Source organism: Camelus bactrianus, chromosome X (assembly GCF_048773025.1).
Source record: "Camelus bactrianus isolate YW-2024 breed Bactrian camel chromosome X, ASM4877302v1, whole genome shotgun sequence".
NCBI classification, from domain to species: Eukaryota; Metazoa; Chordata; class Mammalia; order Artiodactyla; family Camelidae; genus Camelus; species Camelus bactrianus.
In genome coordinates, this window is record NC_133575.1 from 83466261 (window position 1) to 83480673 (window position 14413).

Here is a 14413-nt window from a genome sequence, read left to right on the forward strand (position 1 = left end):
ATTATAGGCAGGCACTCCTCATCTTGCATAGTAGTATGGGACTATAAAAATGAAAATGCAAGATGAAACCATGTAAAGGGAGCTTCAACATCAATGGGAAAAATATGATTATTCCATGACCTTTAAAAGTTTTTCTCAAAACACTAAAATCCCTCTTCATATCAGTTATACATGTATAAAGTCATATGTTGATCATTTTGCCTTCACTAGCTTTCTTGGCTGAACATCTAAAGTCTCTCAAATTGTGGCACTGTCAACATTCCTAGAGTTGACTATTTTGTCTCTAACTCCATTTACATTAGATTTAAAATTTCGTTTCCAGTGTTAACATCTTTCATTTTTTTAAAACTGAACTTTCATCATCGTTGGTCAATTTTCTCTTTTGATTATCTATTTTTGTTAAATTTCGAGTTAGTTTATCAATAAGAGACAGAGGCAACACAACTACATGCTTTGCTGTCAAAGCATGACGGGAACAACAGATTCACAGCGACTAATCACTAACAGAATTTGATAGAAGTGAAATGATTGTTCACTGATCATGATGCACAGCAGTTATTAACACAGCGGCTCATGAACTGAAGAGCTAATATATCATGGTAACTTATGTTTGAACCATGTTGTAGTGGACTGATGTTATTTCACTAAATTGTGGTAACAAATTTATGCATATCAGAACTGTGCAAAGCAAGGACTGCCTGTGCCTACTAGAACTGAGAGATACAAATCTTATTTTTAAAATATATCACCATTTTAAGATAAAATAATACCATCTCAAAGAAACAACAGGATACTTCAAATACATGATTTCCTGGTTTTATCAGCTCTGCAAGTGTCCAAATTTTGTGTGGAATTTGTTTATTGAAATATTCTTGTAGGCTGCATAGACAAACTAAAAGTTAGCTTCTTGCTTCAAGAGGTGAATATACTGTGGACATTGCCCAATTGAAACATGTTTTTCTGCTGCTATTCATCACCATTTCAGAGATGAGTTATTATGGTTCCATTATATGAATGTTAAAATTCACTCAGTCTAGAAAAAAATATGTATGAAGAAATTTAGAAAATTAAAAAAATGGAATTTCAAATCAATGAGTAAAAATGAGGCTTATAACAAATGGATTTGGGTTATTTGGATAATTTACTTGGAAAAAATATAGTTTGTCACCTCACATAACATACAGAAAAAGTCAGATGGATTAAAGATGTAAATATAAAGAACAAAATCATGAAAGTACTGGAATAAAATACAAGGACTCTTTTCATAATCTTAGGATACACAGATCTTCATAACAATCAGAAAACTATGCTCCTGATCTTTTCTGTCATATCTGCTTCTCCCCAACATCTTCCCTATCTCAGTATATAGCAACTCCATTCTTGCAGTTGCTCAGGATAAAAACTTTTAGAGTCTCCTTTGACATCTCCTTCTCTCATATTCCATAGGCAAATCTCGCTGCCCTGACCTGGAAAATATATTCAGATTCTGACAGTTTCTTATCACTTACACTGCCACCACCCTGATCTAAGGCATCTAAGTCTGTATTATTTAAGTAGTGCCATAACTGGTCTTACTATTTTCACCATTATTCCTTTATGGTCTATTTCCAAATGAGAGCTGTGGTTTTTTTTTTTTAATTAAAGTATAATCATGTCACTCCTTCCAGTCACTCCTCATTTCACTCAAGAGTAAAAGTTCTTACTGTGATCTACAAGGCCCTAGATAATCCATCTGCCATTACCAATCTGATCTCTTCTCCTACTCAGTTTCACCTCAATACTTGGCTTAATCCATACTAGCCTCATTTATGTTTCTCAAATATGTCAGAGTCCCACCTTGGGGTCTCTGAATCACTGCCTGAGGCCACGTGATCAACTGTTATCAGAGAAGCTTTTCATTACTAGCCTATTTCAAAATGTAACAATTCTCAACAATTCTTACCCCCAAGCCTTGCTTTATTTTTGCTATACCTTCTAACATACTATAAACTTATTTATTTTGTTTATTTTGTTCATTGACTAGCTGTAAGCTCCATGCAGGCAGTGAATTTGTTTTGTTCATGCTCTATTTCCAGCACCTAAAATAGTACCTGGCACATTGTACATACTGAATAGATATTTTTTGAATAAATGGATGAATGAATGAGTACAACATTCACTTTTGTCAAAATGTTAAACTTCTACGTGATGAAATGCACAGTAAACACTGTCACAAGACAAACAACAGACTTGGCGAAACTGTTTGCAACATATATAAGACACAGTAGATGCAGCTTCACTGTTTATAATGTATTTCTACAAATCAATTGGAAAGATATAAACAAATCCCTTAACAAACGAGGCAAAGAGTATGAACAGACAATTTGCAGAGACATACATATAATATCTTTACTTTGAATCAGGAAAATTCAAATTTAAACAATGATACACTATTTTTTATCCTTAGGTTGAAAAAATTAGAAAGATTGATAATACCCAATATTCATAAAATGAGGAAAAACTAGAAAATTTATTTTACTGATCAAGAGAGTATCAGGGAGTAGAGCTATTTAATTAGGAAAATTTGCCAGTAACTATCAATATTAAGAAGCCATATAGGGTGGGGGAGAGAATAGCTCACAGTGGTAGAGAGCATGCCTAGCATGCACAAGGTCCTGGGTTCAATCCCCAGTATCCTCTACAAATAAACAAAAAAACCTAATTACCTACCCCCACAAAAAAAAAAAAAAGAAAAAAAGAAAAGAAAAAAAAAGAGCGAGCGAGCGAGAGAAAGAAGGCATATATATGGTGGGTTCCAGCAACTCTACTCAGAATTTATTCTATGGCAACATTTACCAAATAATCTTACGATATGTATGTAAGATACAGATAAGAATACTCAGTGCAACATATGTTTGTAATCATGAAATTACAAAAACAACTTCAGTATTCATAATAGGTTAAATTATTTATGGTTAACCCACACAAAAAATACTATGAAAGTAAAAAAGAATGAGGCATATATTTATAGGCTAATAAAGAAAGTTTGCTAAAATTTACTAAGTTATGACTGCTAGGTCCAGAGCAGATATATTCTATGACTACATGTGCACAATGTATAGAAAACTCAAAATTCTGTGTGTGTATATACACATATACAGAGAGATAGATAAACAGTAGATAGACAGATAGATATAAAGAGAGAAAGAGAGAGAGAAAAAAAATACACGAGGGATTCAAATTTACACACCAACTATTAAAAGTGGATCTCTATGGGGAAGGGAATGGAATAAATAACACATGTTTTAAAGGAGATTTTCACTTTTACCCTTGATATGTCTGTGTTATTATTTTCAATAAAATATGTATTCATGTCTTACTGATAAAATTAAAATAGAATAGAAAAATCAAGATTCATTTCAATAAACTTTACACTGTCAATCTGCAAATAATATGCAGAAACTTCTCTTGATTACTTCTTACAATAAGTTGATTGGGCGATCAAACTATAGTCTTTTCGTATACTATTAAAGAGAAATTATCCTTAAAATATTATTCACTAAATTCTTATCTCATTAGAAATTTTCACTAATTCCACAGAAGTTGAGCAACACAATTCCTTTTCTAATACTCTCAAAGGGTTTGTGTTGTGACTCAATGATTAAACAATGCTATAAGACAAACAATTCACTGGGAGAGAATATTTGCAACATACATAATAGACAATGGATGCATCTCTGCTAGTTATAAAATACTTCAACAAATCAATATGAATTATTACCTTTTACATGGAGTTCAGCAGTTGTCAAATATTCGTGAGTTCAATGATTCTAAAACAAGTTCTAAATTTGGTTGCTTGAGAAACACCACCAAAGTTTTCACATTAACTATGGGCACAGAGGGATATGTAAAACTGTTTTCAGAGAAGTACCTCAGATACGCAGTTAAGAATACTGCTGCACATTCATTAATTTATAAATTCCTTTGCTTAGAAATCTCTTCAAATTAGTTAAAAATATTAGGACAAAGACGAACAACTCCATCACCAAAAAGGAAAAGAATAGCAAAACTGGGTAGAAATATGCCTTTGGTTTACTGAAATTTACTCAGAGGTTAAGACAGAGGGAAAATAAAGAAATCAGAAAGATTTTCCCCCTTTTTTGGACTGGCTACAAACCCTAAAACATATCTCCTTATAATATAAAAGAAAAGGAATCAATTTCTTGCCCAGAATACACCGTGTCATTCTATAGTTTGTTTAATGACGAATTAGAAATGAGCACAGTATTAAAGAAAAATCTCATCTGCTTGGGCATGTACCTAGAGTAGCATTACCTTTGGGCCAGGAAGACCTGGAAGACCAATGCCTGAAATACCAGGATCACCTTTTCCTCCTTTTTGTCCAGGTAATCCCGGGGAGCCAGGTTGTCCAGGAACTCCAGGAGGTCCAGGAGACCCTTTTGCACCCTGGGGGCCTATTAAAAACATGTAACATGTAGTATTTTACAAAATATTCTTTGTGGAATATATATGATACATATGAGCAAGCAAAAAGATTTTTAAAAAGAACTCTGCAAATTCTGATTTTACATAATAATGAGCTTTACAACCAGGATTCTGATTTTACATAATAATGAGCTTTACAACCAGGATTATATAAAAGCTTGTTTTTTAAGGAAGTTTAAGTGAAAAAGGGTACAGCTGGAGAAAAAAATAAGTCTGTGTATTCTTTCTAAAGTTCTGTCTTTTAATTCTCACTTCAAATATTTGTGCAATGAGAGAGTTCTACCCAATAACTGCCTTAGATATTGTCTCAATTTGATTTTATCAACATTAGCCTCTTTCTTGATAACAAAGATAGTGAACCATCTTCCATTAATGGAACTAAATATTTGGGAGATTTTCAGCACTCACCTGGAAAACCCATATCACCTATGCTCCCTTTAAGTCCAGGAGGTCCTGTAAGTCCTGGCTTCCCAGGGAGACCAGGGTCACCCTTGGGACCTAGAAAAGTCAAGTTGGTAAAATTAAGGCAAGTCAGCAATATTGGGGTTTCCTAGTTTCCTGGAATGAGTTGTAATTAAAATGCAAGCATTGGATTGGATGGATCAGATCTTACTATATTAAGTTCCACAGATCTAAATCAGCATAAAACAGGCAAGAGTTACCTAAGAAATCTCCTTAGGAACACATTACAATATAATCATGGTAACAGAGGTCTCCTAATAAAAATTATTTTAAAAATGCAAAATTTCAACAGGATACCTTGTTTCTTGCCCTAAAACAATCTCAATCACCTGAAGTCTTACTTGTTGTATGTGTACCTTACTATATTTATCATAGATAAATCCAATATAATGAGACTCTTTTAAAAAGATTCAGAAGTGGCTTTCCCATGTAGAGCCTGACAATGCAAGACCAGGAAGAGAAAAGTGGTAATCTGTCAGGATATACCCTCAGTACAGTAGGCCAGAGACAGATAAGGGTTGATCGAGAGATACTGGATTATTCACTCCTATTAGTCATGGCTGTTGTGTTTACACATTCTTCCCAGAGCTTAGCTGTTTGAGCTCTGTTGTGTCACCTAGTTACTCTCCAAGGACCACAACGTTGCCTTAAATATTATTTTCTTGTATTTTTTTCTTTCACACTGACTTCTACCTTGGGGAAGATAATGCAGAATATGTGAAGGATAGAAAAGGAGAGAATTTCTCTTTCCAACTACATCAAGGTAATGTAGTAGAGAGTCCAGAGCAGAATAACTGATCTAAGGGGCTATTATTAAGATGGAGACAAGCTGCTCTTTATTCCTTAGGGACCCAACTAAAAGAAAATGGCTTAAGAAGCAGCAAGAAAATTTTATTAGAAATAAGAAAAATACCATATTGACTGTAAGAGTGATTAATCCTATAACAGATTACCAAGGTAGGTTGTGGAATTTTCATCCTTAGTTTTAAAAACAGAATTGGCAGCCATTTGTCTTACATGGTTTAATGACTGACTAGTCTGAAGACAAAGAACTGAAAAAGTTGAATTCTTTAGGCTCCTATAACTGTCTTATTTACATATGTTGCAATGTATATAAATAAAACACAGCACCTTACTTGGATGAACTTGTTTCTGTGTACGCACTGCTGTCACAAAAAGAAGAAACTAAGCAAAGCAAAATATTCTACAGATCTTGTCTGTTGACACTTGGCCTGAATGGCAACATTTTTGCTTAAAGGAAAGCTCAGTCTCAGCAGCTACCCAAGCATTGTGCCATGACCAGATCTAAAATACCATCACACATGATAAATGCATAATTACTTTGTTTCAGGGTTCAGGACTGGCCATCCAACTGCTACACGTAGTCTATCATATTTACCTGATGGTCCTGGTAATCCAGGTTGTCCACTCAGGCCAGGTTGCCCTGGGTCACCAGGCAAACCCTGGTAACCTTTTGGTCCTGAAACTCCAGGAATACCTTTCAAGGATGAGTATAAGAAAGACAAGTTAAGCTGGTATCATTAATCCATTAAATAAATTTGACAAAGCAAGGTACCCAATGAAATATGAGTGAAATACAGGAACCAGTGATATTCTGATATAGTCTGAACCAATAGCACTCTACTCACTGAAATCCCCCACTTTCCATTTAGCTACCATTAAGAAATTCAGAGCACTCAATAATTAAGTCACTTTCCTTTTTGGGTCTCAGTTTCTTACACTGTGAAATGAAGGAATTGGGGCAGAATATCTCCAACCTATTTCTTAGATTCTACAACTATCTTTGATAACCCTATACTAGAGGCAAATACACTTTACTGCCTCTATTTTGCAGAAGGCATAATGAAAAGAGAAGAGAAGTCTCGCAAGAAGTAAGTCAAGAAAGATATCTCATTTTAACAATAATAAAAAAAAAATAGGTGGCCTTGCCTCTTTCATGACCTTTCAAAACTGCAGTAATGTCTTAAAACTTTTTTTTTTTTTGAGGAGAAATCCCACCAAGTCCTGCTCACAGGGAAACATAACATCTGTGTATACACACCTACACACATGGGCTTACAACAGTAATGGTTATAACACAAAGGGAGCCACAAACTTTACTACAATCTGCAAATAAACATAGCTAGTTTTAAATTTCTATGTTGTTTAAAAAGCTATTCTGTATAGATTGGATTCTAAGTGCTTTATTTGCTGATTTGTGCTTATTCATATTTTCTGAAGTTTTGTTATGAATATGTTATACTTCTTTTTTAAAAAAGAACTTTTTATTTTAAAAATCAATGTTATATTTCATATCTTATTTGTTTCTAATAAAATAACTACAACACAGTTGTTCCCTAGACCTACTTTCAGTGACTTCTCCCAGGACTGAGCTTGACTGTTTATAGTCTAATAGACTATATAAGGTAGAATAACAAGGAACTGTACTTAAAAGCCATGTATGATATGGATATTAAGACACTATAGGGCAATTATGTACCACTCATCCCCATCTGGTTTCAAGAGGAAAAGAGTTTAAAGGACCAGCAAATTTCCCAAACACAGAAATGTTTTCCAAATAATTCTGGCTATATATTCTTTTTCTCTTGACCACATCCTATACTACTTTCTGGAAGGTCTGAAAGTGACTATTTTAAAATCTCATCGTTTGTGACAGGTAAACAACAACAAAGAAACTACTCAAAGAGAAGTTGACCAGTGAAACAGTACAAATCAGTGAAAATTAATTACTAAAACTTGATGTACCTGAATTAAATGTGCCCCTTGTTGGTGAATCCTGGATTACAAGTCACTTTTCATGCTATTAAAAATTAAACTTCACATATACTGGGAAATTCATTTATAAATAATGCATTCACTCACCTGGTAGGCCAGGGTCCCCTTTCTCTCCCTTTGAGCCCAGCAGATCTGGATCCATTGGTCCAGGAGGACCTGGAAGGCCAGGTTCTCCTTTACTACCTTTTTCTCCTGCAGGGCCAGGAAGTCCTGGTTGACCCTGCAAACCATCATCACCTAAAACCAACATGTGGGGGAAAGACACAGCAGATCAGATTCATCCAGCCAGGATTAACGCGTATAAAGATTATTCATATGTTACATAGTTGGGTAGGCCACTGACCATCAAAAACACTTGTGCACCATATTTACTTTCTACGAATAACTTGAATTCACACACACTTTTACACTCAAATAATAATCACTGTTTCTTCTGGGATTCTTTGACAAATATAATTAACTGGAAAAAATCAAAATCTGATCCCAATATTTTGTTATTTTGAGCTAAGCATTTACCATGTTTCATGGTATTCAAACTAAGCATGCCACCAAACTGAAAACAGAACCTACTTAAATGTCATGTTGCACAGAAACAAAATACAAGTAAGTGTTGCTCATTTTTAAAAATTAATTAATTTATTTATTTATTTCACCTTTACTCTGGTATGGTTCCCGTACAAGTGTTGCTCATTTTAAAGCAGTCAAATGAAAATATTTTGTATTGACATAAAGCAATATTTAATTTTCTCTCTTTCATGCATCTGCCAGCAAACCCTGAATATTACCTTTGAGACCAGGAATACCACTCCTGCCAGGAATTCCCAAAGGTCCTGGTGGTCCTGGAGGTCCCATCACACCCATTTCACCTTTGGTACCTTTGAAGAATATCAATAAGTAACTTTTACCTTTCCTTGATCTTGGGAAGATAAAAGATAAGTTTTAAGATGTCAACTGGAAAACTATTGAGAGTTGGAGGGAAGGCACTACGTTTTAGCCCTTTCCAACTACTGTAACCTTAGTGACCACTATTGCCTATTTCCCTGTGGTAGTTAATCTCTAAAGATGACCCCCAAATGAACCACACTTCCCAGTTCACAAAGCCTTGTGTAGTCTTCTCCCCTTGAATCCAGGAGGACTCCATGCCTCAGCCTTGACTAAGTAACACTGTATGATCCCCAAGGCTAGATCATAAGAAGTCTTGCAGCCTCCACCTTTGGCTCTTGGAACACTCACTTTTGGTTTGGGGGATTCTCTCTTTTGGAAGCCAGCTGCCCTGGAAGGAGAACCACTACCCTGACACTACCATAATGTGAGTAGCCAAAGCCATGTGAAGAGGCACTATGGATAATGAGATACCATGTGAAGAGGCCCAAGGAACAGTCAGGTGTCAAAGAAGTGCTATGTTGGAAGTAGATCCTTCACCCACAACCACTCCAGCTGGTGCCATGTGGATCAGAGATAAACGACCCTGTAAAGCCATCCCCTAATTCCTGACCCTTAAATTCTTGAGCAAAATAAAAAGGTTGATTTAAATTTTGAGGTCATTTGTTACACACAAATATATAACCAGAACTCTCAAAGAGAAAAAGTATAATGCAAATAGCAAAATGGGTTTCTTGCAATCAAAGACATTTGACATTTTTTACTTAAAGGATAGTGTCAATACAGAAAAGTACAAGAGAATAATGTACCAGTCATACTAGTTTTAATTTCCTGAATCCGAAACCAGAAAAGACGAAACAAATTACCTGGAAAGCCAGAGGCACCTGCTTTTCCTGGGAGCCCTGGTGGTCCTGGAGGTCCCATAGGACCTGGTGCTCCAGGGATCCCTGGACTGCCTCTCTCACCAGGAGGTCCTGGAACATCAAATCCAGGAGGCCCTGGATCCCCCTTCTCTCCTGGTATTCCATGCAAGCCTAGTTAATACAAATCATTATTAACAAGTATTGAAGCAGTTTTAAGAGATGAATCTGTTTATTTTTCTAGCAAACAAGTGATAGAATATTATATATAACAAACCCAACAGTGAGTTAGAGATACTCTTGGCATCATGTACACAAAACAATCTAACAATAAAAATGCTAGGATTTTTAAGCATATTTCTCTAAGAAAGTGCTTCTGAAATTATTTCAGGTGAAAGACCAATCTTTTCTTAATCCCTGGTCCATCACGGACTATTTTTTTTATTATAAAATACAATAAAAATTACTAGAAAACTAAAATAAAAAACTGAAGACATACAAAATACAATCTTACCTTTTGGTTATTATATTTAACAAATTACACTGTGAAATTGCTTTAAAAGTTTCTAACTGCTTACTCTCAATTTCTTCTAATTTCAATGCAGAGTGATAAAAAACAGTTTGTGATTCAACATTAGTCCATTGACCCCACTTGGATTTGCTAAAAGGTATGATGAATTACTGGGATATATTTCTATGATCCATAGAAGAGTAATTACTGAATAAGTCAATTACATGGGCCCTTTTGACTTTATTTTTGCTTTGTTTTACATGTTGTTTTAAAAATATATTACCATTAGCTTTTGTTGTTAACTTTTGTTTGTCAATAATCCAGCCAGGATTTTATAGAAAAAAGTATGACATTGCAAAAATATTTAGCCTTATTAAATTTTTATAAGACTGCAATACTCCAAAAATCAGGTGGTTAAAACAGAAGGCTTAGTGAAAAGAATTATATTACAAACATGGCGCAAGTTCCCACTCCAATACTTACCAGCTACGTGACTTAGTGAGTCACTCAATGTTGTTGGTTCTCATTTGTTAAATAGGGATACACTTTAACTGACTGGAAGTTAAGGGATGAAACAGGTGACTATTCTAAGCATCCCTTCAACAATAAGACCTAGTTTTATTGTTGAAGATTCACAGGCTATTATTTTTATAAGAGAGCAAGATGCTGGTATTTTAAGATTTGTTTGATAGCATATATTAGCATGTCCTTAAACTGATAAAATTCACTTTAAAGATTAGAGAATTCCATTTAGTTGGTACAGTAGTGATGGTTCCAATGCTGTCATTTCATAGTAAAATACTATAAAAAGGGGAGAGAGATTTTATATTATTATATTTATGAAGTATGATGAGATACCTAATAATGAGTACTATTATAGCTCTATATGGATCACTACCTATTGTTATATTCAGTCCAAGTAGTTTTTTAATAGCTGAGTTTTCAAGATAACTAATTTGTCCTTTGAAATATCCTCTAAGAGGTCAGCTGTACAAGATATGAAAAGAAACCAAAGAGTTCAATCTGGAGAAATCTTATTTGTTTTCCATGTGTAAAGCTTTAAGATGTGGCTTTTGGGGAAAAAAAGATGAATAAAGTTTCAGGATATAACATATAACATGGTGATTATCATAGATAATACTGTATAACATAATTGGTTTGCTATTAGAGTAGAACTCAAGGGTTTTCACATACAAAAAGAGATAAATATGTGAGGTGATGGATGTGTTAACTCAATTGTGGATATCCTTTCACAATGTATATGTATAGCATCATCACAGTGTACCCTTGAAATATATTACAATTCTAATTGTCAGTTATACTTCAATAAAGCTCAAAAAATAATAAAACAAAGGAAAAAATCCTATTTATAGTTTCTCAGAACTATTTTCATGTAATATCTCTTGCATTTTTTAAGATGATTCTATTTGGATGATTTCCTTCTACTATTTGCTCTAAGTATAATACATTCTCAATATTAAAAAAAGAAAAAAGATATGGCTTTTGAGAAAGAACTACAGTACCTGGGAGACCTGAAGTTCAAGAGGCAGGAAGTTACAGTTCAGCAGCAAGATGAGCCACCCAAGCAGAAGCAAGTTGCAAAAAGATTCATTAGGTTAGGAAACAAAACTAACATGTAAAGATTAGAACAAAAAAGTCTACAAATAGAAGTTATTAGATATTGATTCACTACTATCATATATTAGTAATGAGTAAAGAAACTTATTTTAGGCATTTGCTTAGATGCTCATATAACATATACTGTAAAGAAATGTGTTTGCCAACAGAGATACAATAAAACATTTACATTCACAAAAAGTAATACTCTTTGATGGAGATCAGCTTTATACTCTTGTTTATCTCTGATCTTTATATTGCTTTGAATAATCACTTCAGGATGTAAACTCTTAAAGGTTAGTTAGAATTTAATAATTATCTTGAGTTTATACTATAACAGGTTTAGGAGCAGATAACTCAATAATTATTAGTTGATAACTATGATTAAGCAACCTACAGGTACTAGGCAAATATTTCTTTCTTCATTGTTATTAGTAGTACTAGTAACAGAGATTATGCTGTACTTTTCACGGCATAGATCCAGGATGAAGAAAGGCAGTCTAAATTCAAAAGTTCTGCTGAATCTCCTTATACAATAACAGGAATTATATGGATATATCTATAGAGGTTAAGTGCATTAGAGGTGTAAGTGCTTTAAATTTATTGGCAGCCAAAGGGAACCAGCTAATGGAAAAAAGCAGAAAATTTCAAATTTGAAAAACATGCATTATCTGTGAAAACTTAACACACACACACACACACACACACACACACACACACACACACCCTGCCCAAGGGTTTAATAGCTAAAAAGTTAGAAAACTACAATGTACTCTTCTTCATTTATGAAAATAACATGACTAATTCCTTATGTCTTTGATTCACATTAGTGGTGATAAGCTTGAGCTGATTCAGCCATGCACATGTTCCTGAGATCAGGCAAATGTTAACAGCACATTTGGCTCAGGCTATAGTATATCTTTGGACATGGAATTGAGTATATTTAACTGACCTCTAAAAGATTCACTGAAGCAGTGATCTTCTAGCTAATGACCAGACCAAATAACAAGAATCAACAACTTCCATTTCTGCCTGGGTCACTAAGGCATGGGATGAAAAGCATTTTGCTTCTTGTACCTTGGCATTTCTTACTTTTATTTCCCTGCTGTCAAATGAGGAACTGATAATCAACAGGTCTTTAACTTACAAGCATGCATTAAACTGTACAGCCTGCTTTGGAAAAGGGAATGATAAACAGTAAAGCTTAATTAAATAATAGCAGAAAAACAGCAAACTGTGAACATTTCACACTGAAGAGGTGACAACATAGAACGCTTTGCATTAAGTTTTCTATCGCAAAATGAAACACAGCAAGTATATTAAATAAGCTTCTTCTTATAAAAAATTGGTAGTTAGAATTTCAACTACACACCATAAGTCAGGTGTATCAAGATATTAGTAGTAGCCTTGCTGATCATCTGGTTATTGAGATGTATAAACATAAATGGTATTTTTGAAATGGGCTAAGATAATATTTTGCTTTAGTGACATACATAAAAATTTACTTTAAAAGTGAGTATATGTTGTTATTATCAAATATAAAATGTGGTCAGTCCTATGGTAAAAAAAATTGTGATATGAGAACATTTTTATATTAATAAGAATGTATTCAATACATTTTCATGCCAATTGCTGTTAACTTCATTTGCTTGTTGAACCAAATTCAAGTTAAGATGTCGAATTCTATGGCAAAGTATATATTTAAAGAAAAAAGAGATGAGATTAAATTCAGCACTATTACTTTACCCCTGTCCATCCTATGTAGACTTTATAAATTTAGCTATATATCCATCAGTTAGAAAGAGAGAGAACATTATATAAATGAAACATTGTATAGTATTAGTTAAATTTGAAAAAGCATAAAAGTACAAATAAATGCATTTTTATCTTGCTCAGATTGGTATTAACAGTGGTCTCTTTCTATTCTTGCTCAGTTGTGATTTAAGAATTCAAAATGCTTCCAAAACCTTCTGCAATTTTGGGAAATAAAAGAGATAACAACACAACAGAAATGATAAATTCATTTCAGCCCCTTTGTGGAACAGCAGGCCAAAGCTATAATTCCCATATCTAAAAATTAATTGTTTTTTCTCAACATCCCTTTGCCACACTAGCTGGACAGATGGTTTTCTCATGAATGTTGAAGCAGCTACTTTTTAACAAGCTGGTTCAAAGCAACACTGTAAGTTTTCTTATTTTTAAATCAGTAGTGACATGTTATGGGCCATTTAAAAAGGTACAATGTGCCATAAAATAACTTTAAAACAGACATAAGCAAAAAGTAACCTTTACATTTCAGGCTTTTTTTATACATTGTTAACCAGTGTTTCTAGATTTTTTAGCATAACTAACAAAATACTTTTTGGCATTTAAGGTCAGAAAATATATTCAGTTGTTTCAAAGACAATGTATATACATCTGAACATCGTGTTTAAGTCATGTGATAAACTAAATGTGAATTAAGGAATGATTAAATGTTTCATATTTGTTGTAACATTATAAATTATTACAGTGCTTTACAATAACATAATGTTGGCCCAAGCGTGGCCCTTACTATGCCTGCCTAGATTAAGATTAAAAGAATTCACATTACCAGATGGCTCAGAATCCACAAACTTGAGTAAGCTCTCACACAAATGTGGAGGAACCACATGATTCTCTATTAGGTTACAAGCTGACAAAACTTTTTTGAGTATTCATATTAAAAAACCTTAGAGCTTATGAGTTGAAAAGTAATTGCTGATTTAGGGACAAAAGAGGATAAAATTCAACTCAATTCACTTGTTTTATTTAAAAAATG

At 33.9% G+C, this 14413-nt stretch overlaps 1 protein-coding gene across 1 annotated transcript in view; it reads right to left on the reverse strand.

Annotated features, from left to right (window-relative positions):
• The window catches only part of COL4A5 (collagen type IV alpha 5 chain), a 196253-nt gene that overhangs the window by 38987 nt on the left and 142853 nt on the right, over positions 1–14413 (reverse strand). Inside the window, exons 31-36 of the mRNA XM_010946101.3 lie at positions 9492–9659; positions 8529–8618; positions 7831–7980; positions 6347–6445; positions 4894–4983; positions 4315–4454 (exon numbers count right to left, since the gene is read on the reverse strand). Of these exons, the coding sequence (XP_010944403.2) occupies positions 4315–4454; positions 4894–4983; positions 6347–6445; positions 7831–7980; positions 8529–8618; positions 9492–9659 (737 nt within the window). The remainder of the gene's footprint in view (positions 1–4314; positions 4455–4893; positions 4984–6346; positions 6446–7830; positions 7981–8528; positions 8619–9491; positions 9660–14413) is intronic.